Raw genomic sequence first — 27002 nt, 5'->3', positions numbered from 1 at the left:
AAGTAATCAGACTAGAGTGTGTGTGTGTGTGTGTGTGTGTGTGTGTGTGTGTGTATAAACACACAAACACACACACACAAACACAGAAATAATAGAGGAAAACAAGCTGGATCCAGGTTTGCTTGCATGATACGAAGATCACAAAATGGAACATAAATTATTTAAAGGGAAGCAGGTACATGTAGGATAAGAAAATAAACAACAGCCTAGAGGGCGATGCAGTCAAAAAGGCACAAGAAGCTGAGGAAAAGGATGCAGAAAAAGGATAGATGAGTGAGAGAAGGAAAGAGATAATGACTCACATCAGAAGAAGAAAAACCCACCTACCATCAGCTCAACTGTCAGCTTAGCGTGACTCACTCTTGTTGATTACCTGAGAGGGAGGTGGATGGATGAGGGGGAAGAAACAAAGAAAGGAAAACAAAGAATCATTTTAAGATTTGAAACTTAAATCTTCAATGTCCCCACTGACCTGAAGATACTCAAACCACTGTGTCTCATTCTAATTGCAACCAATAATCATTTGCACTAGGAGCTATGAACATGCTGAGAATATTAAACAAAACATGTGTGATACTGTGTGACACAACTTTGTGTGTGTGTGTGTGTATGTGTGTGTGATTCCTTCAGGAGCTCATTTAGTATCCCTGAAGCATCCCTTCCTTATCCTGTGGCAGTATCAAGAGACAAGGGTTTCCTCACTAGAAACGAGTGTTGTGTCACAAACACAGATCACAGTGCATGGTTGCTGCCTATAGCCTTGAAAACTGCCTGGCTGAATTTTAGTCAGTGAAAAACCCAACAGAGTAGACACATGGTAAAATACAAACTGTCCTCCTCAAGAAGAAACCCTATTGGTGGAAAAGTGATCACCTCAGATACAGACCCACAGATAGGCAGGCTGTCAGCCCAAGCCTCCCTGCAGCATCGATAGCTGTTCCCATTGAGGGCAGCAAAACAAGAGAGGCAGGAACATTCAGAGCCCGGGGAGGGACAGTTACGCACTCAAACTATATTCCTTCAGCTGCACTGTCAGGTCATGAGGAATAACACAAAATTGTGCGACAGACATGCTCACATACACAAACTTCTCACAAATGCAAGAGTTTAATCTATGCAAAAGAAGCTGCAACAGGCTTGATTCAGTTGCTATGAATACAATCAGCTGTTCAGTTTTACACTAGGCCCAGAGACAGAAGAATTAGAGAATGAGCATGAAGCTACTTGCAGGTAGCATATCACTTTTCACCACGGCCACGCTATCATTGCCAAGAAAAGGCGCATTCACAAACACATTCGCACAGAAGCTTTTACTTTTCGTACAAGCTGATGTTAAGTCTGATCTTGTCTACACTTTTCTCTTCAATAAGCAGATTCAGGCCAGCCGATACTGATTAGCTTAATACAGAGGTTGCGTGTTAATATGGTGATGCCAATCAGTTAAATGCAACTGTTGCTTGCCAGACAGAGAGAAAGAGCAGGTGTTCAACAGGTTTACTAAATTTACTCATAATACTTTGGTGACCCTTTTGACCACCTGGCAGAAGCCAGCTAGCAGGCAAGATATTGTGCTGACAACCGTTAGGCATGCCTTTCATACCAATAATAACACAGCTTCCTCTTGGTGTTTTTACGGATCAATTTTCAGTGGAAATGCAGTATATCATGATGAAAAAATGATATTAAGTTATTATAATACACAGTTCTGTTCCAAATACTCAACAATATATTTCTCAAATAATGAGATATGAAGGAAACCTGCTTGCTTACAGTACGTTAAAATTTATAAAGAAATGTTAATATTTGATAATAAAGTTTTATATTACTATGAAGTTTAATACAATACAAAAATTGATTTTATTATTCAATATGACCGTGTGTTTCTTCACTGCCTGAATCTAATTTTAGTTGTCAATGTGACTTCATGAGCCCAAACCGGTCTCGTAATTTCACCAGCACAATCACGTTTTACTACTCATGTTTTATGTGCTGTATTGCAGCAATAAATAATAATGCAGACTCATGTTTGAAAATATCTGCAGTATAAGATGATATGATTCTAGTAATTTATATTTTCTATTATTTTCTATAAGACCAAGGTCTTCAATTGAACAGTGCCTCATGGAAGGTGAACACTCATGCTTTCATGTGTAACATAATCAAGTATACAGTACAAGCATACTTGATAATGCATGCATGTATAGACCCTCACACTGAAACAATTAGTAAGTGGCATTTTCTGGCAGTCGCGAAGTGAAGTGTGATTGATTATGACAGTGAACTGTGCTGTTGTTCTGGAGCTGGTGAGTGGTGGTGGGGGTAAACCCAAGTTAATCATGTCCTGAAGCTGAAGTTGAACCTGAAGCCGTGTCCCGACTCTGGTGCCCATCTCTCCCTCTGTGTCTGTAAATCCCCTCCTTCATCCCCAGGCTGATCCCAGTGCTTGATTGGATGTTTTCTTGATTGCCTATTGTTTTATATTCAAACTAAATCCTCTTTCAGGAGCCTTTAGAGGACAGAGCTTTATTGTCAGACTTGGTGTGGATGCCTGTGTGTGTGTGTGTGAGAGCTCCTGTATCTTTGTTTAATTTAAACAAGGCTTGTCATTCTAACTTGATTAGATGATCACACAAAAGAACAAACACCAGATAAGCCTTCGACCGACGACTATCCTGTTCTGACACAAAAATGACTTCATTTCACTACATATACTACTCTGACAGTGTACCAACATGCTACAGCGTAAGGCCGCACGTCTGAGAATTTGCAATCTAGTATTCATCTGTATCTAAGACAGAATTTTGTAATATTTCTAGAAATATAACATATAGCTAATAGGTTAAAACTACTTCGATTTTGAAAATTATGAGACAGACAAAGAAATCTCAAATTAATTATCCTTTTAACCCAACACTGAAATGTTAAACAGTGTATGCTTCAGACTAATTTCAACCTAAACATTCGATACTGTGGTGATCCTCAGAGGAAAATTCTTTCTTCACTTGCTCCTCAGATCAAACTCAGAAAAATGCCAGAGATAGTGATGTATTTTGATGTATTTAATCCCTGTCCACCACAGAAACAGATGTGCGACAGACAGTGATTATCAGTGATTAACAGGTGTCAGTGACCGCCGGGGTCAGCAGCCTCTGTGAGTCAGCATGTTTCTCAGAAATTTCACAATGATGTTAAAGGTGAATGGCAAACGACCGCATGGGCAATGGCTTCTCTGGAATCGTCACCCTCACTCGTACCCTTGCATAAGTTCAAACACACACACACACACACACACATACACATACACACACACACAGACACCTTGTGACCCCTTGTCCCTAACGCTGTAGCTCATTGCATTCAGCTGAGCTGCCAGTTGTCCAGTCCTGCTGTCATTGTCTTTGGCCAGCTAAACTAGAGAGATGGTGAAAGCTCGGCAGAGCTCTGGCACTGGCAGACTGTAGAAACACAACTCACACATTCACAATTTGTCATTTTGCCAAAAGTGACAAGCATGTGTGAAATAATATGATAGATCCAAGATTCAGTTTTATAAAATAAAGCAGTATTATGATAAATACTAAACAATCATTTTGTTTCTTTAACTTCCAGACTTCTTTGCTTCATATAAACAAGCACTGTCACGTGTTAATGTTTAACAATTAATCAGAGTATCACAGCTCTTAAATGTTCACTTCAACTCTCTGGATGTAACTGCTGCAGCTTCACTCTGGCACTAAGGTTATATTGTTGAAATTGTGGCACTTAAGTGTTTTAAAATCACATCCATTATCATTTTTGAACAAGGTAGACTATCAAATGTAATTATTAAATAGGACATTAAGCCCCAGAGTTACAAATGTGAAGGTGACAGTTCAAATAGCTAAGCAATAAAGCAGACAATCTGTAATTTAATATAATGCGAGATAAATTATGTGTGTGCAATGCGCAAAGTATTATAGTCTTTGAAGGCAAGTAGTAGTTACAGTGAATAGTTACAGTAGTTCCAAACCAAATATATGCACAATAACATGACCACTGTTTCTTCTTTACGGTCTTTCTCTTGACTTAAAAAAAAAAAGTTGTAAACTGGGCATGACCAACACAAGTGGAGGTCAATCTGGCCCGTGCACTTTGACACTGAAGCAGCCATGTTGTTCACTGCTGAACATACAGTCAGTTGATTCAAAATTTGGCCATAGCTTAAACAAGCCCATGCAGTGTTTCCAGAAGGGTCTGAGAGCTAGCGTGGAATAGACTGCTCTTTGTTCCCTCTGAGCCACACACAGGCCCATCGCCGCTCTTTGTGCTGCGCCTCTTTCACTGACAGACACACATCAATAAGAGGGGAATTAGGCCAGAAAGTTCTGGCAGCGATGTTTGTGTGTGACTACATCCATGAATGTGTGTGTGTGTGTGTGTGTGTGTGTGTGTGTTTGTATCAGACAGAGACAGAAAAGGAAAGAGAAAGAGAGAGATAGCGGGAATTATACTGAGCGGAAATGTGCATATGCGCACATACGTATGTGCCTGTGTGTGTTTGTGTTGTCTCTGACCAATGGAAAACGGACCATATCTCATTCAGCAGCTGCATAATGACAGCATAGGGAGGAAACAGGAACAATCGTTATTGTATTTATGTGTGTGTGTGTCTGTGGGGCAGGGAGGCAGAGAATAGCACAGCTGTATCAGTCCTGACAGTGCAGGAGATGACTTCAGCATTCTGCAAAAAGTGTGATAAGAAAAACAACTCTTCGTATCAGCCAGGGAGAGTAAGTGAGAGACGGGTTAGACAGAAGGTTACAGAAGGAATGAAATAGGCCAGACTGGATCAAAAGCATCCACTGGTCCTCGGCGTGGTCTGCCTGGCCGTGTCAGGTTCAGGCCGGGTGCTGAGCAGAGATTGTGTCTGAATGAGAAGATGAATGGCAGGTAGTTCCCTAACAGTGGTAGGCGAAACGCCCTATTGTGCAAGATGAAACCCACAGGGAGGCCCTGCTGCCAAAGCTGCGCTCAGCTTTCCAGTAACAGGACAAACCAGGACACACACCATCATGTACTCATATATAAATGTAAAAAAAACACGTGTTCGCACAATGAAACCGCAGACTTGTTCACAAAAGTTAAAGAATGAAAGATGTTGTCTGTGTATAAAGCTGCCAGAAAGAGTGTTATTGGAGACACTCTCCAATAACACCTGGTGAAACTGACCTGTATACACTGTTTCAAAGACATTTTTCATCCTGAATATATGAGTGCTGAGTTAAAACCTTCAGGATGGATGTAGAAGTCTGTCTTACCTAATATTTCCGATTTTATTTTATCTCTTTGCCAACAGGTGACCATCTCTAACTACTTCCCTCATTACCTCCGTCACTCATATTGCTGTGAAAAACAATAAAAATGCTGATCACAAAAAACTACTACAAATATGCATATTTATACATATACTCAACACACATGCTCACACAAAGGGAACACAAGTTGGTATACAGGGTGAGAAGCAAGTCTGAGTCACCTAAAACAATGTAACAGAGCCTGTGAAGTGGGAAGCTGCAAAAACAAAGGAACAAATTACTTACAGGGTTGTACAGGGTTGTAAATATCACTTGTATCTCTGAGTATAGGCTGTACAGTGACTAAATCTAGACAATGAGAGTGATGTGAAACATAATTGAAGACTGGCTGTGAGTGATGAAACATTATGCTGAACGAGTCTGTACCTTTAATGGGGAAGCCTTGTTTAAGGGACACCTCTGCATCTGTGCTCAACACCACAGCAAGTGTCCTAATGAATAATTCACCTTGTGCATGGAACTGTCATTGGTCCTTGTTGACGACAGCTACAACAACACTCAGTGCAGACCTAATGTGTCGACCTAATGGACAGTGTATTGAGGATCTGAATCATTTGCTGTTTACAATTAAAACAGATGATCTCAAAAGGGGATTTCCAGTGGACAAGAGGAGAAATTAGCAGACTATGTAATGCATTTCAAGCCCTGCAAAGTGGCCTTCACTTACTAACCTGATAGGTGTTTAACAGTGGCCAGGCTTCAGTGGTCAACATAGCACATATTCAACCCGCTCTTGCAGAGCATCATCGACTGTCAACAGGCTGGAAACCACCTACACACCAGCTGAAATCTCACACCAGACACTATTAAAAGGCGCACAGCCATAAGGAATAAGAAAGGGAATGTGTGTCATGGTCATCGCACATTGTGTGCAACTGAAGAGAGTAACCTGCCAGGTTATCAGGCCATAGGGCGTCTGGCCCTTAATGGTGCCGGCAGGTGAGAACAACTTTACACCGTAAGATATAAATCATCTGTATTATCACCTATTTATATAACTCTTCAGTCAGATCTCTGGGCTCACGTAACGGACACCGCTCTAGCTCAGTAGGGGGTTAGTGGGGCTCAGCACATTCAAGCTCTGGTCTTGGAGCTTTTACTATAAGTATGATATTGGGCTCAGTAAGTAGGGTGAAGTAGGGTCAACAATATCAAGTCTACAATCTGAGAGAGGATTGTAGTTGTAAGATAACACCTCACCAGACCTCCAAACCTCAAAATCCACTCTTCTAAACTCCACCATCTAAAGACAACAAACTGAAATGACCAAAATGATGTTGTTTTGTGCAGAAGGTAATGTCTACATATGCAACATAATACCGGACTGAATAACTCCGTGAGCCTGATATTGATACTAACCCTAACCCACAACCCCAATGGGATGAATATAAGCTTGTGGCTGACTGATTGATCACTTTATTTTTCTAATGTTCATACAATTTATTTTAAAGGATAGGTTCACAGTTTTTCAAGTCTTTCTTGAAACAATAGTCAGGTTCCAATATCAACACTGGAAATAATTTTGCTTGCTATAATCAATTCCTCCTGTTCTTACTAGCCATAGAAAGATCCATTCTTAATGCACTTCCAATGTACTGCAAGTGATGGGAGACAAACTCTACAGTTCTATTCCTGTCCAATAATTTATTCAAAAGTTTATCTGAAAAATCAAGCAGATATTTTCCAAAGTTAAAGTCTTTTAAGTACAAAATTCCTTTTCCAGACATGGAATACGTAATATTGCTGGCTTAATTTATCTGTTAAAGTGATGGCTTTTTGTCATTCAGACACAGGTGACTGTTACGTTAATCTTATGGCCTCATTCAAATATGACAGGTATATATGAAATGCCAGTTTTACACTCTCCAAAAGTGCACAAGCACTGAATGACAGGACGTTAAGCCGGGACCCTTTTTTAATTGCTGTTTGCTCACATTCTGTATGCAAAGCATTCTGCTGGATATTCATTTATTGATTTGGGCAGTTGGCATGAATGAACACTGAAAATACATGGAGAGACTGTCGATCAGTTTATTATTGCAAGAGGGTTTTTTATGTAAAATTGACCATGGTACGTATTCTGACATAAGGCTAATAAATAAAGATTAAAGTAAAGGGGTGAATGTCTGAAAAGGGGTTTGCTGCTCAACATAGAAACACTGTCCAAGGAAACACACTGAGGAAATTTTATACTAAAAAGCCTGCAACTTTAAAAGGTACTGACAGACACACTTAAACACGGACCCCAGCCGTGTTTTAAAGTGCAAACTCTTGTGACGCTGTGCGATCCCTGCTTCTTTTTCGCCTCCGTCTTCAAAACAGGAAGGGATCAGAGGGAACCAGGCAGCTTGTTGCCACTAGAAACCACAGCCTTTATAGAGGAATTTCACCTTCGTTCTGTAAGTGTGGGAGTCAGTCCTACTGGAGAGAAGAAACCCCGTCTGTCCAGAGCTACAGCATAAATGGCAAGGATGGTAAAGACAAACCTTTTACTTTTACGTGAGTTTTGATGAACGTCTGATTGCATCAGTGATAAAGATGATCAGTCAGTCTGTGGCATCAAAATTAAGCTGCCCTATGGCCCTGTTCAGACCTGGCATTAATATGCATCTTGAGTGATCCAATCCAATCACAGCTCCAAGAACAGGTGTGAATGCACCCAAGACACACTGAGGACGCATTGAGAGCCAATCGCTCAGACCACATTCTGAGGTGGTCTGGGCCGCATATGGCCACATTCTATTAGCAGTGTGTATGCAACTGTGTCCTGGGCCCCACTGAAGGACCTTAGACTCAACTGACGTTGTCTGTGTAAGCGGATGTATGTACTCATTCACAAACAAATACAAGTTGTACAAATCACGTAAGCTGGTTTTGTCCACGACATCTGAAAATGTTTAAAAGGCCCATAGACATATATATTGAGTGCGACAAAAATCTTGGGCACTTTGCTTTCCCTGGAACACGCCAAGGAATAGACTCAGTCTGTATTGGCTTGATTTCTTCTTCTTCTTTTACTTTCCGGCAGACTAGGCACATGATGTGCATTGGTGCCTCCTGGTGGTTAAAAACAACAACACATTTGGTGTTTGCAAACGAAAATGATATACAGGTTTATTTGCATATAGAGCAGGGAGGTGAGATCCAATCACAAGTGGTCACTCGAGACGCATCAGGAGACGTATTCTAATGCCAGGTGTGAACTGACGTACTTAGAGATGTCCACTTGTGATCGGATCACCCAAGATGCAGGTATGAACAGGGCCTATGAGAACTCTGTTACCCCATGGGTCATGGGCAAACAGCAAAGCCCTGCTGGAAGAGGAAGAAGGTGAGAGAGAGAGTGAGACAGGGCGAGAGAGTGAAATGAAAAACAGTGTTTCCTTTCTGAGATACATCACTTCCTCTTTAGCCATGGGTGTACCTTGGGTTGATAGAACAGTGCCAAATCATTGTCTGAATGATGCTGAGACTTTTTTTGACTCCACTGAGGTGAAAAAGCTGATTATTTTAATCTTTTTTAATCCCTTACTGAACATTTTGCATTTTTGGGAAAAAGTACAAAGAAAATTAAAGCTACAAACCACAACTTCACAAAAACAACATTAGATGGTGGGGCATCACCTAATTCAGTATAAATGATTTTGACCAACATTTCTCAGTCAAGTATCAAGATTCTTCAATAAAGGTAAATACGCCAATACTTAAGTGTTTCAACAATAAAAATTGATATAATGTTGATTTATGATCATCTAAGAAACCTAATAGATTCCCAACTTTTTTACAAGATTTTAGCTAATAAGTGCTAAGTTATCAAGTTTTTCGCCTACCAGCAAAGAGCAACAGTGAGAGTGTGTAATCGAGGTCTGTCCAGGTTTCCTCACCAACCAGAATGAATCACTAGTGCAGCAACAGAGACATGATCCCTCACTGGCTTCCCACTCGCAAACACTGCCAATTATGCTTGTTGGAATGCACAACCAAGCTGGGGCTACTACTGCCAAGAATTTAACCCAGGCAACCCAGGATATTTTGCACCCATAGCGCAACATACCCTCTACAGTCGAGGGGAGCAACCAAGGATTAGGCACTAAACAAGGGAAAAATTGAGAAAAAATCTCCCCATTATTACATGTGGCAAAATATTCTGTAACACCATGTAAAGCATCAATTCATCCATCTTCTATACCACTTATCCTAGTCAGGGTTGCAGGGGTCTGAAGACTTTGCATTACACACACTGGGCGAGGAGTGTGGTACTTCCTGGAGACAGCACAGTCTGTCACAGGGCTAACACATCTGTATGAACAGACAAACACAGCAATGTTCACAATGACAACTTAGAGGCCCAGCATATTAGAGCACCCAGAGGAAGTGTAACTTATTTAAACAAACACTATAGTATCAAACAGTTTTGTCTCTGCAGGAGGTTCACGCTGATCATAAAAATAAATGAAACGGATTGTTGCATGAACAACAATTAATGCATTACAAAACAGTTATTTCACCTACTGATTAATCAATAAGACCCAACCACGATTGTACATAGCCCATTATACACACATAGCTTGTAATATTTCATGTAAACAATCAAAAGATTGCAGCCAGTCTACAAGAGCCATGATGTCACACACCAGTGAAACAACACTGTATGTGTAACACACAACAATCTATCTTCCTCTCCTATCAAAACAACTGAAGTCTTTACAAGTCTCCACCGATATGGTAAATAAATAAAACCATCATATGTATAATTTTAATAATAATCCACTTCAGGTCTTTATATTTCTAATCCAGTGTCTGCAGCTTTCTTGTGAGAAACGCAGGCTTCCTGTACACACAGCCAATTAATCAGCACCTGCGACAGTCAGGGGAACATTCAGTAAGCTGTGTTAATCTTGTGATCTGATCTAAGATAAGCACATCTTCGCCACATCCGATGCTTGAGTGTTGCATTAAGCTGAGCACAAATCAGATGACTTGGCAACTTCATCTTAAGAAACCACTGAGTTTGCAAACATCGTGTATGCAAACACACACATATATATATATACGAAAACAATCGCATTACACTCATACAAATACTCTCAATTCTTAGCTCCGCTCCCACCAGGGAAGGCACAACGTGAGAACAGGAGGAGGAGGAAGAGGAGGAGGAGGAGGAGGAGGGCAGCGTCATCGTGGTGGTCTGACCATCAGAGTGAGACATGAATGGCTGCGTTAGCAGAGCGCTTGAGGGGCAGCCAAGCTCTCAGCCACTTAGCAGAGTATGCTGAACGGACAGTAGGATATATCATCTCATACCGGACCCTTCCAACCCTATACATGCGTATCTACTGTACATGCAGTGCAGTGTCAAAACCACCAGGTGAAAAAAATGGGCACACATGAGAGATGGTAACTGTTATCAGAATCGATGAGCAGAGTAAGAGGATGAAAACAAACCTTCAGTCCATTATCACGACGCTGGAGCAGCTTTCCTTCACTGCTGACAACCTGCTACATCAGGCCCACAGGTCTTCAACAAAGAAGAGAAAAAGTGAGATGGAAACTGTAATCCCCTAAATGCTTCCTTGGCACACTGTACTCACTGCGTCTCTCTGCCTGCTATACGCCCAAGTGTGAGAGTGTGTATTTCTCTGTTTGTCTCCCAGACACTAATAATAAGAGGTTGCAGAAAAAAAATAAATGCTCCCCTGTGAAGAATACTAAGCATCAGATGTAGCGAGGCCTTTCCAGGCCATGAAATGTCTTTAGCCCATAAGATTGTATTAACCAGTTGAGCCAGTTGAGACTGTAATTAACCCTGCTGAGGGTTTATTAAAACTTGAGTGGGTTGCAATAGACTGGCAGGGCCGTGGATAATATCGTGAGCTGCGGAGATACATCAATATGACACTATCATAGGAACTAAAAACAATGTGTCATCAATGAACTGGAAACAAGCCCTTACTTTTCCAGTCCGTAACAAGCTGGCAAAGTCATAAAACTTGAGGATAATGTGAGAGCAAATAATCTTATTTCCGGACGCCACGAATTGTATTCGTTTTTACTGTTTATTTCCTACCATTTCCAATTTACAGGTAATGGGATGAATCTGTTGAACAATATTCTACATTTTAATCATTTGGTTATTGAAGTACCTCAGCAAAAGGCCCGAACGTGAATACTATGACACCACAGGAGATGACATATATCGTTACGAAAGATAAATCTAAAATTTCACCGTTGAGTAACACATTACATACTTCACGTTGTACAGGAATGAAGTAATGACAGACGAGCCTTTGTGCGTGTTGTGAAAGTACACGAAGCGATATGTAAAAAAAAAAATTAAAAAAAAAAGCTTCAAAAGCCGTCGAGACGATAGTTCGGTGACAGTCAGTGTGGCTGCCAGTGCGGAGCTGCTTCACGCAGCAGCAGCAGCAGCGCGTTAACGGACTCAGGTTGACAGTCCCGTCGGTGTGTCTTCGTTCTGTGCTGCTAAGACGATGAAACATCAACATCGACACTCTTGACAGCTTCTCCTAACGGCACACAGACGCGCCACACGTCAAACAGACGCATAAACGGACGGTTAAACAACCCCCCCACCCCCCCCCCCAAAAAAAAAAAAAAAAAAAAAAAAGCTAAAAATATATTTCACACTTACACGGGCGATAGCAAACTGTTGGAGCTGACGCAGGCGTTCGGCGCGCGGCACCCTACCTCTGACTGCTGTACGCCCCGCCGTCCGCCCTCCCGCCCCGTGCCGACGTCATGGCGTAACCTAGCGGGAGGTTAGCCAAAGATTGTCCCGTGACAAGATGCATCACTCGCCTGTTTAGGAATCGATAGCTTCGCCCCTGGTGCAGGCCTCGTTTCAGTAACTACATACTCACCAAATACACGCGTTTTTCTTTCTTTCTTTCTTTTTTTTTTTTTTTTTTGGTTTACCCAGCAAGCTAAATTAAAGCCTGTGCATAATATCGTTCCAAAAATGTTATGCTGTGTTTACTTATCCAAAAAACTTTTTTCTGTAACACGGATTTTGGCTTCCCTGGAAAACGCAGAAAGTCATGAAATCATCTGTTAAAGTAAGTGCTAAAATAAAGATAAAGAGATTAGCATGTATAAAACTGAAGGTATGATAACTAGTGTTTTGGCAGTAGTGAGACATGGACACTGTTTTTCTGTATGCAGTGACTCTTTGATGCCTTAGAGATTTTGTATTGAAAGAAAGATTGGCAGAGTTCTGTTCTGTTTAGCCTTTCTGGACTTTGACATGCTTTGTGTTCTCTTGTTATCTATTCTGGATTAGTTGGGATTAGATTTATTGACTTTATTACTCTCGGCTACCTCTGCACAGAAAAATACAACCAATTAGACCTGACAGAGAGCAAAGTTTGTGATACTTCTTTGGTTGACCAAAATGATATGGCTGACCTGATCCACAGGTCTGAAAATAAGCTTTTGAAACCCTAAACAATGGCTCCTTGGGACTCTGTCTACACAGTGACACTCTACAGCAGGTGTATTTTTTTAAATAAACCTTTAAAAGTTAGGTTGTTTGGCAAAATTCAGTGAGTGTCACTGACTCCTGGAAAACAAGATGGTCTACAGGGTTCTACTAAAGCGTGAAACCATTCTCTACTGCTAGAGATTTTGTTAATCTCTGCAGGGAACCAACAAAAAACAAAAGAGATTATTACATAACTGAACTGATTGCTGTCCACCCAGTGGGAAAATATGGTCCAAAAGAAGACTGAAAAGGACTGTTAAAGCTGAAAGACAGAGAGGATACTGTAAGAAATGGCACAATGGATGTTCTCCTTGACTATCATCTGTCAAAGACCTCTCTAACCATTCTCACGTCTCTTCTTCAGTACTTCTCTTATAGGGGTCAACAGGGGTCTTTATTCAGTCCATATCCATTGTATGCAAGCAGACTGAAGCTTGACATCTGACAAATGAAATGTCATCATGTGTTCTCCGGAGCACCAGTTCCACATCAAGCCTACTTTAACTTCAGCCTTCCTGTTCTCTCACCCACTCGGAAGATATCATGATGTGCCGGTAGAATCATTTCATTTCTGAATAATAAGTGCAAGGTCTCCTTCTCCCCGCCTCGGTAGCTATGGTAACATAAAAATCGTTCTTTTCATCCATACCTTTGAGATTTCAGGTCTGAAAGTGAGTTTCAAACACAAACCAACAAAAATCTGACTTCATGTTTAGTAAAGTGAAACCTGGACACACAGCGCATGCATTTTCCGTCCAAGATTAAGTATTTCTCGAGTGTCAACACACTGTGGCAACAAGGATGTACAGTATGTCAGCAGTAAAGTCAAGGACAACTTATCCTATATGAGGTGAAGAGCAGTAATTGGCACCCAGTGAAATTCGAGCCACTGCTGATCCAGGTGTACCATCTCAAGATATATTTTTATATGCACATTATCATGTTTGAAGTGTATTTTTTTATGGTTACAGTCAATCAATAAGGCCTGGCCTTTTGCCTCATAATCTTCTTTTGATCAACAATATATATATTTAATTTTTTAATTTTTAAATATAGGATATCAAAAATCAGTTTGCCACAGTTGTTTCAGAATCTGTGACATGGCTTGTTAGTCCTCAAAATCAAAAACTGCTGTAAGTATATATGCATGTTTTACTTATCTAAATGAATAAAATCCAACAGATCCTTCGTGTAGTTAGAGATATTACAATGCTGATTGCTGAATTAAATACATCTGTTGCTGGAGTTCAATGCTGTATGATGGCATTTGTTGCTGTGCTATAATTTCTCACCACTAGATGGTAACATTGACTCAGAAATGCTGGTGAGAGCAGAACATATGTAGCCCATATCTCCCTGTTCAGCTCAGTTGAAATTTAAACTTCTGTGATTTTTGTCATGTATGAAAACCACACTGAACTGAATGCTTTCAACCTGTCTGGAGGACACAATTTTTGATTTATAATCACATTTTGTCTTTTCCTTTATCAAAATTTTAACAGTAGAACTGTCTTTATTTTCATTTTTTGTCTTTGTATTTTTTTAATAGTGCTGCATTAATCCAAATTCCCACAAACTGTTTCGCACTTTACTTTTAGCCCACGTCACAGTAGTAACAGTAACATAAGTTCATAGAGTTTCTTTTGCACCTGATCCCGAACAACTGGACCTGGCAGTGTGACTGTCGTTCTTAAATTCGCTGAGCATTACAGGCACCCTGTTGATTATTAGAGGCCAACTGACTCAGAATCAATGATAGAAAAAAGAAGTACAGTTTGGATTTTAAAAAAAAATATATATATATTGGAGAAGAAGAAGAACCAAAGAAAATGCAATCTCATATTACCGTATATGCCTTATACAGTATATGCACACGTAACAATGGCCATGGCTAAAAAAAATACTTTCATGTTATTTTTCATTTATATGTTATAAACACTCAATTCATTTGCAAACCAAATAATGTGATTTAAACATCCCTATTTGGGATAAAACAACAAAATATCAATATAGTTATAATCCAGTCTTTGGTGTCGCAAACATATTTCACTGTCCTATTTATCAGTGTCAATGAGTTTCAAATTGGACTGTGTCAGAGGACATAATTCATTCATCTAATTATTTCCCTCACTCATGCTTAACTTCCTCATAAGGATCTGTGAGGTTCTTGAACAGGTCATTGTTGAAGATGTACGGTACAGCAGCAGAAAAGCTTTAACATCTCATCATCATCTTAGCCACAAAGTGCTCTTTTCAAATGATAAATCAGAACGTTTTTCCCCCACGTCGCATGCATTTACAGAATCATAGTACTTTAGAGAGAATGTCTTAAATTACAATAAGAGTTTTTTTTTCATTATTATTATGAAGCAATGCTAGTGGCTTTATGGATGGCAGTGTTGGTGGGGCAGACAGTTGACTTCTTTGGTCCAGACTGAAATATCTGTATCGGATGCACTGACATAAAATTTACTATAGATATTCATTATCAGCTGATGAATCCTAATGACTTTGGAGATCCCGACTTTTCCTCTTGCAACCCTATGAGTTTGTGGTGAAACAGAGTAAAATATCTCCGCAACCACAAGATTCATTGTCATAAAATTTCCTATAGATATTCATGGCCAACACTGGATGAATCCTAATAACTTTCGTGATCTCCTTACTTTGCATCTAGCTCCATCATGAGGTTGATGTTTTTGATTTTTATTGAGATATCTCGACAACCACTGGATGGATTGCCATTACATTTGGTACAGAAATTCATGTTCCCTAGAGGATTGATTGTAATAAGTTTTATCCATCAACTAGTGCTGTCATCAGGTCAAATTTTGATTTTTGTAATTTTGGTTTGTGACCAAATAATTGCAAAAGTAAAGACATTTCAATCGGCCTCTTCATGTTTTGTGCTAATCAGCAAATGTTAGCATGCTAACATGCTAAACTAAGATGGTGAACATGGCAAACATTATAGCTGCCAGAAATCAACATGCTAGTATTATTATTCTGAGTAGCATTTAGCTCAATGCACCACTGTGCCTAAGCACACCGTAGCTGTAGACTCTAGTTGGAGTTTTGCTGAGACAGGTCTCTCCTACAACCAGATATATCCGAACAAACATTTAACCTTGGACTGGTAGGTTTTATTGGCGCTTTCTGCCATTGGAAGGGTCAAACAAAGCCTGTTTTTCCTCATTGGTTAAAATAAACGACAGATGTTGCCTATTTCGAATCTTTAATCACAAAGACTAATAATTATCAAGGGAAGTTTTAAAAAGTTTGGTCTCATTTTTAATGTATATAAAGAAAGAAACATAAAATAGAGAATATATTTCTACTTTTTTATAATGAAATAATGCTACCCCATTTATTTTATATTATGTGGTATTTTATTTTTCTACTTTATGCCCCTTTTTTGTCTTTTGTCTTTTTTTCCCCTTATTTTATTGGTTTCACTTGCTTTACTTAGATTAGCTACTGTATGTGCTCAGATTTGTTTTGTTTTGTTCTGTTTGTTTTGGTAACTGTTCTTCAGTGACTTGCTGTAATATGCTGTTTTGTGTTGAATTATGTTTTTTTTTTTATCCATCGGAAAACATAATAAAAAACTTGAACTGCAGTAAAACCCAATAGAAAACACTTCAGACACATTTACACTGTTTTTACCCCCTCCATCCCTTCCTCCCACTACCTCCTCTGAGCGCTGCCCTGACCCTCAGTGACTCCAGCTCCCTTTTTCTGTTTATTGCCCTTGACCCAGAAAGGGTCTTATAGTTTCATCTAATTTCTCATTAGGCCGTCCAAGATTGTAACTGACCTGCAAATTATTATTATTACCATGCTGTAAATTGCTTTAATTTCTAAATGAAAACGTTCATTCTTAATGATTAAGGAATTAAATTGGACCTATGAGAAGTATTAATCACTAGAGGAGCTGTGAATGAAATGAAATCAGTCTACTACCATGTGAAAGTTCAATGGTGACACAGATGTAACATAGTTGTTTTTAGGATTTATGTTCCACTCTGCCATAAAAGCTCTTAATGAATGTGTCAAAGTTGCTCACACAACAGGAAGTACAGTGCTAAGCAGCAGAGCAAGTTCACATGAAAAAGCAGAGAAAATAGCCAGAGATTTTCTCACAACATCGTCCTAAAATAGTAAACTGTCAACAAGTGTCGTAGATAGTTGTAATGATGCTCTGTTTCTCACATGATCTGATCAGACCTGTGCTCTCATTAGCCAGAGGACTCAAACAAAGCTTACACATGGTCACAAACAAATAGAAACACGCTGAAATATGTTATACACTCCGCACACAGAAACACAAAAACCACAGGGAAGCTGTTTTTTCCTTCTCCCATAAAAGAGCGGAGGATAATGGGAAAGATTAGTGTGAGCGGCTGATACCTGGCGACCCTCTCTCTGAGAGTGCGGCAGACGAGGATGCTGGCTCTCAGTGGCCCTCGCCAATTACAGCATCCTCTCTAGCCGGCGGGGCCTAATGAAGAGTCTGGAGCATGGGAGTTGAGGCAGGCAGGCAGAGATTGATCCGCAGCCTGTTGAGGGCCAGCTGGGGGGCCAACATGGGAAAGCCTGGGGACTGAGGGACCACATCTTCTTATTCTGTCATACATAGGTCACTCTCAGGGAGACAGGGCTCCATCTCTGTCTGTGTATTGCGTTGGTCTGCGTTTGATCTCTCAACATCTTTTTCATGTTATAACTTCTTCTCCCTCTCTTGATTTCCAAACTTCTGTTGCTGATGTGCGTCAACAGTGTTATGCAGAGGTGGATGCTGGTGTTCCTTGTTATAAGTCCTTCATGCCTCCAGCATTATTATGTCAAAATAAGATTAAGGGGAGTTTTTCAAGCCGCATGTTTTTTTAGAATAATCCTGTGAGAGTGAGAGAGTGATTGTTCATCCAGACTGGGAGTTGCTACAACTTCTCATTTCATTGGGAAAGTTAATGAGCTCTATTCTATGAAGAACAGGTTGACCATAAGCTCTAGTGTCTGTTTCAAGCATATACTGTAGCTATATCAGAGATATCGTATCTGGGAGGCAACTTAAAGAATAAAGCTGGTGTTATTTTATGAGCGGCGTGGCTCTAGGGATGGCAATGGGTATATCTTGGATACTACTGGATGGACTTCCATCTAATTTTGATGTGGTGGAGGCAGTTACGTTCCCCAGAGGATTTAGCCCACTGATTTTGGTGAGCCCCTGACTTTTCTTCTAGTGCCACCAGGAGGATGACATTTTTAGGTTCCTAGTGAAATGTATCTTGATATGAAATTTGGTAATGACACCCATGTCCCCCTCATGATAATTTGTAATAAATTTCTTGATAGATGAAATTTTCTTCTAGAACCATTATTAGATCAGAATTTTAATTTGTACAGTACTTTGGTTTATTACCAAATACTTGCAAAACTAATGATGTTCCCATCAGCCTCAGCTGTAGTTTGTGTTCAGTGATAATTAACAAATGTTAACATGCTATCAACCGATATATAAAAATCTTTATATAAAGTCTATGGTACAGCCTCAGAGAGTTGTTAGCAAGACTGAAGATGCTACAGCAGTGTCATCCACAGACACATTAAAAAGCGGTACTGTTGCTTTGTTTCTGGTGTCAAATCCTATTCCTTCATGAAATTCATTGTTCTGTTAAAATAAGCAAGGCCAGTGTAGTTTATTCTGAAATAATTCTGCAACTTCATTTTCACTCTAATAAATATAAGTGTACAGTGGCCATGTTGATAGAGATGAAAAATATGTCAACCAAATGCAACGGTATAGCTTTTTTACATGTAACAGTTTTGGGTGACAATGAAGTTCCAAAGATATTTGTTAGGAGAAAAAATAATTTTTGGTTTTGTTGTTTTAATGGGATTTGTTGACAATAACAAAAAGTTAAAATAACACCAGCCAAGCCAGCCATTAGGAATTATGGACAGCTGGACAAAATTTTCCAAACTGGGCCCCTCATCCACACCCACTCCAGCACCACCACCACCCATCCACCTTTAGCTCTGATAACAGCACGGTCAATTTTAAATAACCTCTTGGACATTAGCCTTGTAGTGACACAGATGGAGTCTTTAGCAACCATTTCCAAATCCAGTGTTATAGACCCATCCAGGCCATGATCTGTTTGGCATACTTATACTTAATATGATTATAAAGCACCAAAGGTCAAGTCAGTTATTTCAAAGAATTGTCTTTCAAATTAGATTGTGACAGTTACATTCATCCTTTTACGTTAAAAGAAAAACAGGAGGGGGAAAAATGGAGGAGAGAAAAAAATACAATATAATACCTTTATAAGGGCAGTGCAGCAGTGTTTTTTTTTAATTTAGTTAAGTGAACGTGCTAACATTACTTAAAGATTAAGCTAGCTAAAGTTTCATTTGCTAGTCTGCCTAGCTCCTCACCTTTGCCATTTTCAGCTTTGCCGGTCATACCTGGTGCTTCTTCACTTTTTTATTTTTATTTTTATTTTTTTTAGCCAGAAATTTGACCATTGCCTCTCTGCTCTAGTTCACTCTTTACTCTAGCTTTTCTTTTTTTGGGACCTGATTGATGGTGACTCAGCATTTTGACTTGTCAATTTGTGGCACATGTGTGTTTTGCACGCTTGACTGGCCGAGTGTTTCCACTGCAACACTTTCACAGTAACTGTGGGGGATGGGGTATCAGATGACGAATTGAAATGTGTTTTCAACACATATTTATATGTAAATACATATAAATTGTATTGTCATTGATATAACCTCTGCATGGGCCCCCCGTGGGCCCTGGGCTGGGGTCATCTGTATCCTCTGACCCCCCCAATGGTGGGGCTGACTCCAGCCTCATCTACTATATGACACTCTGTTAGGACCTGGGACATCTAAAAACCAAACAATTACAGCATTGCTGAGCACAGTTTTCACTTTTTGTGAAAAAAAAACACAGGCTCATTCTATATTCTGAGTATGCCCACTGCTGCTCAGTCTTTGATAAGGTCAGGAACCCTCTGCCTCCTCCTCAGTGTTTCTGCATGTCCCCGGTGATCAGCATTCTAATAGGACTAATTTCCATTTCTAGTTTTAGATTAGCATTCAGAGGGAAGGGCTAGCCATCAGGGCTGACAGCTGTTATTGCTAATGCTAACTCCAGAGAAGACGTTCCAAATATATCTGTTACTGTATATACCATCAGGTCCGCAAGGTTTGACTACAGCTGTCAATAATGGCCACTGCCAAACCCATTTCAATAGCTGTTTAATGCTGCAGCTTGATTATTGCCAAAATTACCTCAATAAACCTGTCACCATGGCAATTATGGGACAATTTAGACTGACTGTCAATCACTTTTTAACAGCAACTAGTTTTGCCATGGCCACCATGGGTCCAGGAGTCTGAACACTGTTTCAAAGTGCTCTATTTCCTTGATGACTGAACTAAAATATTGTTCAGCTGGTCCCAGCATCATGGCATTTTTATTAGTCATGCTAGTTGCCCTAGGGATGGCAAGATCTGTCTGTTTGTCAGTCATTCGGTCACCACTTTGGTCCAGACTGAAATTTCTGAACAGCTACTGGATTTAAATTTTGGACAGACAGTCATGTTCCTCAGAGGATGAAGTCTGCAGACTGTATACATACAGTATGTACAGTAAATGGCTGGTTTGTCATAAACTCCCTCTGTTGCATGAGTCACTCTTTCCTTTACATGACCGTCTTTATATAACACATCTGCATTTGTGGAAATTTCTGCCTGTGTTTTGGAAAAAAAGACACAGGCAGTGTTTGACACAACAATTAAAATGTTATTGATGCCAACTTAAATGGAAAATAAATTCCTCTGCATAGTGTTTTAGAGAGACAACTGAGGCATTGGTCAAGTCAATTTTATTTATATATTGCCAAATCATGACAGAAGTTACCTCAGGGCACTTTTCAAATAGAGCAGGTCGACAATGTAATATCAGGAGCTTTTTCTGAATGATCCATTTCAATTTGAGGCACTATATAAAGGGTAGATTGATTGTCATGGAATAGAAGAGACGAGACTGGTGAGATATTTTGAGAAATACTGTGAAGATAAGGCCTACTTGCTTTTCTTAGAAGCCAATTTAAAGCCACGGGCTCTTAGGGTGTCCCCATTATCAGGCAATAGTGGTGGGCTGTGATACAAATACTTCACAATTTAGTGTGAGTCATGGTATGAGTTATATCATACCTCAAGTTAGACAAGAGGGATTTCCATTAAGGAGTCCCTTGTGGTCCCTGGGGAATCTTTGACTGCATGAGATAAACAGTAAATTAACCAAAACAACCACTTTTAACACAGGCTAATACATGAATGTGGAGGCAAGTGTACAAGATACAGAAGTTTCCCTTTGAAACCCACTGGAAAAAATATCACCATCAGTTTTTTTCCGTGGGTGGCACATAATGTTCAATTGTGCTTTACTCATGACAAAAATATGTTGTTTTAATATTATTAGTATAACATAGCTACTGGCCAACTGGTTTTAATTGGCTTTTAACCAATAAGTGCAAAGCAAATACAAGAATTGCTGGTGTGGGTTACAATGAGCAGCAGCGTGTTTTATTGATCTGAGACAATGTAATGAGAGAGACTTTGGAAGAACAGAAGAAATCCATATGGCATCGGACCAATATAATGACAGTGCAAATGGATGATTCAAAGATGAGTCATATCCTAACTGTTGCCAAGTTGCACTCACCACATTGGATTAAGTGCCAAAATCTACTTGTATGGATTAATTAATCAATGGTGAGAACTAAAGCAACGTGCAAGAAAAAAAATCAAAAAACAAATGAATGGATATATAAGAATCTAACCATTTGTTATCGGTCTCCTTGCTTTGGATCAAAATCAAGACACAGAGCGTGTTCCCCTAAGAAAGCTGGGTAGTCTGAAGGCGAAAAGAGAAAAAGTAAGATTCAACTATTAGCTTTAATGAAGGATGAGGGCTGCTATCAACAGCTGAAGCGGAAACCTCATCTGACGGTTCTAATCTGACACACACAAACACAAGGACCGCGTGAGCTCCTCATTACCAGACGTCAAACCGTAGATCAGACTGGGATTACACACTAGACTTTATTCAGGGGAACTGTCACTTAACTATGTGGGTGTAATCTGAAAGACTGCTTCAAGCATGAAGTTATCAGATTTGTTATTTCTAGGATCTAAATTGTCATAAATTTTCAGAAATGCTGAGTTTAACACTCTTTTATGCCTGTTGGAATAACCTGATTTTAGTTAATGTGTGATGTGAAGCGAAGAGGAATCAGGATAAAGACACCCCTCAGGCAGCTAACAATGCTGAAGTCCTCTTATTAGCATTACAAGCCTGTTTCAACTGGGCAAAATGTAATGTTTCTTTTTTTCTTTTTTTTTAGCCACTGCAACTTTTCTTAGTCAATAACAAATGTAGTCAAATGAGTGCGGAGTGAGAGACATTGAGTGAGAGCGTGAGTGGTATCATTCTTCTCGTCTAAACCAAAAAAGCTTATTTCCCGAAATGTAAAACTACTCCTTTAAAAACGGATACGCTTCACAGAAAAACAAATCATCCTGAAGTCATCCTCTTTTACCTCTTAAGAATTTCAACTTTATTATATTTGATTTTTCTGTTATCATATTCCAAAAGCAGCAGGCTCGCAGCATCAGTAACTAACACTGAGCTACTGTGAACTTGTTTGTAATTTAGCTGATTTAAATGACCCACTGATACACTGAATGTAAATGTATCAGCCAAACACTGAAAAATGAGCAGGAAGGAGGATAATACCTGCTCTGCATCGCCTTTACAGTTTTCAGTGACTGCCCAGGCGACAGGCCGATTTACCTAATGTGCTTCAGTCTGTGTCAGTGACACTGAGATTTCCCACTCACTTTATGTTGTGCTAATAGGACATGCCACTTTGGTTTTCAGCCACATTGTGTCTTATTAAAGTTCTTGGCTGAAGTCTTTCAAGTCCTTTTGGGACATAATGTTGAGAGCAATTAGAAACCGCGTATAAAGTCTGTTGGAGGAGAAGGCTTTTCTGAAGAAAACAGTGTCTTAGCACCTTTATTCTAATATAATGAGGATTACCACAACTACCACTACTACTACTTCTGCTATTACTGCTAATAACAATACAATGCAAATTCTTCTCCAAAGTATTATAAAATGTAACATTTACTTTACACTTTAGATTGCTTGTGTATGTTCACTCTCAGTTTCAACAGAAGAGGCTTCATAGGTGGTGAATGTCTTCTCAAAGAATCTCATTTGTTCAGATTTATTCAAAGGCAAGGCTCTTTGCAGTGGGGTGATAGTAGAGCTCACTGGCTTTGTCTTTACATGCAGATCTTAATCAGTTGACACATGACAGCTCTGACCTTCCCAATGACAGGAGCCAAGCAACTGCTCCATTCAGTACCTTATTACTCGGTCAATTAAAGTGAAAGAGAGTTGGCAGCTCCAGCAGAAAGCAGTTGTGCGCTTTGTATGTTGTAGTGTGTGTGTTTGTACGTTTATTGACATGCGGATCTATAGCACCTTTCTACTGAACACACCTCATATTCATGATTTTACTTTCAGTATCCCTGGAGGCAAAGTTAATAAAGTCATATAATTTCTGTGACAACTGGCTACACAGAGACCACAGTGGCAGCCCCTTGTCAGTTTGCTCTTGTGATCCCAGGATTCACATAAAAGAGGAGAGATTTGCACAAAGAAGACAGTCAGGTGCAACTTTTACAGGTGCAGAGCAGCTCATTCACCAAAAATTACATTAAAGCACATACTGTCCTTAGACTGATAAGGCAGAACTAGGCTCAAAGTTAGTAGTGTTACTGTACCTTGTAAGACGACTCCAGGAGTAGAGGAACATCAGTCTGGATCCATCCATCACCACAGTGCAGAGTTGGCACTCTGCGTTAGGGCCCCACGTCTCGTCCTTTCTTGGCTTGGCTCCATCTTTGAAGGATGGCTGGATGGATGTTGAATTAAAGAGTAGTTTCCTATACTAGCTACATTACGTCAGTCATCCTCTAGCTGCTCCATCATTCCTGCTCCTCAAACCTCATTAGAGCACACGGATACATGTTAACTCTTATGTATTAGGCACAAACATTCACCGAATCAGTATTATTATTACTATTTGCTCTAGGGACGGAAAGTTTGACCCATCGGTCCACCACTTTGGTCCAGACTGAAATATCTCAACAGTTACTGGATTACCATGAAATTTTGCACAGACATGCATGTCCCCCTCAGGATGAATTGTAATAACTTTGGGATTCCCCTGACTTTTCCTCTAGCGCCATTATCAGGTCAAATTTTTAATTTGTCCAATACTTTGGTTTATGACCAGTTACCCTGTTGTCACTGTGAGCATGCTAGCTTGCTTGCATTAGTATTTAGTTTCAAAGTAACGCTATGCCAAAGAACAGCATTACAGAGCCACTAGCATGGCTGTAGACTCTTATTAGACTGGGGCACATTTAGCTATAGGTACATGGATACAGTGAAGTGACGTAGGCCGCTGGCACACAAACTGTAAAGTGGCAGTGTTTGTAACTTTGGCTAAAATCGCCATTAAGACGGCAAAGAAAATACAGGTAAATAATGAGTTCAGTATTTACACATCCCGTTTTATTTTCAAATCAGCATTAGATCAGCTGATTAAAGTGCAGCTTTGAGATAGTCCTTTGGCACAAAATTGTGGTAACATATTTTACAGGTAGTTGTAGTAAGTACAGTTCAGGCAGCTTAGGTAATTGGAGTCAGTAAATTGGAGTGTCTCTCTTTCTCTTTCTCCGTGTCTCTCTCTCTCTCTCTCTCTCTCTCCCTTCCACTCACACACACACACACACACACACACACACACAATGTTGAGTAACGAAATCAGCAATCTTGTTATCATTTACCAGTTCTATTCATTTATTCATGAATTGGCTCCTTAAGGGAGCTGGGGGGGAAAACCATCGACAGAAAACTATGCTGAGACCAACAGACAAACGGAGAGGAAGGGGGAGGTGAGGAAGACAGACAGACTCAGCAAGTGGGGAAGAGTTAGATGAAAGAAGAGGTGGGATAGGAAGCGTGGAGAGGAGTTTAAAGTGACAGGGTTATTGTTATATGTGAAGTACACTGTTTGGGAGGAGTTGTGCTGGAGCGAGATATTACTCACAGGAGTCACCTTTGAATGATGTCACAGCAGACAGATGTGTGCATCTGGAGAGGCAAGTACCACCATTTGTGACCAGCTAACAGGACTTTATTTCTTTGAAAAAGTGTCTAAGCATTTGGAACTAGTCTTCTGCCTAAATTGGCCACACAATAAAGAAATTCCTTGCACATTCCTGCTCGTTATTGTGGCATTTTCTTATATTCTTCTGTACATGTTGTTGCTTTACGTGATATATTTTAATGTAAGCACATTGTAATGAACTGTGCTACATAAATAAAATTGCCTTGCCTTGAAATCTGCGCATGTATGCTGAGGTTCCAAACAACAATATCACAGAAGGCAAACAATATACCTACCTAACAAAGCAGCAAATTAATATGGATGTATATAAAATAAAGTTAAAGGAGGCAGCATAGAAGGGGGAAAAAAAGGAAAGGAAAGCAGTGATAAAGAAGGAGACAGGCGGGAGAGAGACAGGGATTGTTTGTGTGGAGGAAAAAGAAGGTGTGACTCCCCTCTCACCCCGCTGATTACAGATGGAGAGGACTCTGTAGAGTTCTGCTGCAAGTTCCCGCTGCTTTAGTGTTGAGTGTGCCTAATGCTCTCTCCTCTCCATTACAGCCCACAGCACTGCAGCCTTCACACACAGACACAAAGAGAGAACAACAACCCCTTGCTATCTTTATCTTTTTAATTCTCTCCTGCAGATGTCATACTGTTGCCTTCAAACAATATGAGATCCCACTGGGTCTTTCTCTTTTCCTCTGCAGTTAATAAAAAGTGATATGTGGGTGGAAATGGGTATCAGGGAACCCTGTTAATTATTAGTTACATGTAAGCCTACCTTACAGAAACACTAACGGTAAAGACCAACAATTATTGCTCATGTATTATACAGGGACACCTTCTTCAAACGCAGTTGCAGAAGCTGAGCTCAAGATCACTGAACGGCTCTATGTCACTATCATAGATGATACTCATATTCGGAAATTTATAGGTGATAAATGCCGTGTGTGTGTGTGTGTGTGTGTGTGTTGTGTGAATATCACATCTCTGCTTCAAAACACAACTTGGTCCCATAGCTTGTAAAAGACCAAAGAGCAGAAAGTTAATTAAAGGCAGATTCACATCCACAGCGAAGACTGCATACAGGAGCAGCAACACACACACTTAGAAGCACACAAATACATAAATTATCGATATACATCATTATCATATAATTTTAGCACGATGTAAATGCTTGGGATTTAGATTTGATTCCGTGGTAGCACAACTCATAATAACATACACATCCACATCCATACAGCTTCTAACTAAACCTTAAAACCTTCAAGAGAACGAAAAAATATTTTCCAATTGATAATAATTTATAGTGCATAAAACTGACTTTAAAAACCTACATGACTGTGGATTCAGATACAGGATAAGACACGTGTTTTGCGTTAACACTTTCAAATATCTATTAAGGGAATCTATCTCAAATATTTCAGGGGAGGCAAACAATGAAGATCTCTTTTATTCTGCCTGTGTTCCTCGTGGCACGCATCTAGAGCCGTATCTGTGCCAGCTGTGCTCATATAAAACCACTCAATTACACCTGCACCTACTGCGAGATCTGTGAACAGACCTGCCTGTGTTTGTTTGATCAAGCCTGCCTCAAATGTCCCTGACACCCTTCCCTGCATCCACAAAGTGCATCAATTTTTCAAGTATATGCAACTATACATTCATTTGGACAAAACTGGAAGAAATCTTATGTGAATCAGAAATGGAAAATTACTTAAAGCAGCTATAATCAATATATTTCTATTAACAATGGATCTAATGACTAAGTATAATGTCAAAGCAGTTGCTAGTGAGGAAGTCACAGAGAATTATCACCCAAATCTGCAGTTTCCCTCCACTCTACAGACTTTTATAGTGTCTTTTTAGCACATT

General features: G+C 39.8%; 1 protein-coding gene across 7 annotated transcripts in view; it reads right to left on the bottom strand.

Moving 5' to 3' along the window:
• tmcc1a (transmembrane and coiled-coil domain family 1a) overlaps positions 1–12080 on the bottom strand; it is a 48257-nt gene extending 36177 nt beyond the window's left edge. The window contains exons 1-3 of one of the 7 annotated variants that reach the window (XM_040152275.1): positions 12007–12080; positions 10800–11881; positions 328–373 (exon numbers count right to left, since the gene is read on the bottom strand). Coding sequence is in view for 1 of the 7 variants with exons in the window: in XM_040152279.1 (XP_040008213.1) it covers positions 324–330 (7 nt within the window). In the remaining 6 variants the exon portion in view is untranslated. Of the gene's footprint in view, positions 1–323; positions 374–10799; positions 11914–12006 lie in introns of those variants that run through there. The other 6 variants (XM_040152276.1, XM_040152277.1, XM_040152281.1 and 3 more) reach the window with 6 other exon arrangements.
• Between the last annotated feature and the right edge of the window lie 14922 nt (positions 12081–27002).

The sequence above is a fragment of the Xiphias gladius genome, chromosome 18, assembly GCF_016859285.1.
Source record: "Xiphias gladius isolate SHS-SW01 ecotype Sanya breed wild chromosome 18, ASM1685928v1, whole genome shotgun sequence".
NCBI classification, from domain to species: domain Eukaryota; kingdom Metazoa; phylum Chordata; class Actinopteri; order Istiophoriformes; family Xiphiidae; genus Xiphias; species Xiphias gladius.
Note: the sequence above shows the minus strand (reverse complement) of the source record. Positions and strands in the feature narration are given on the sequence as shown.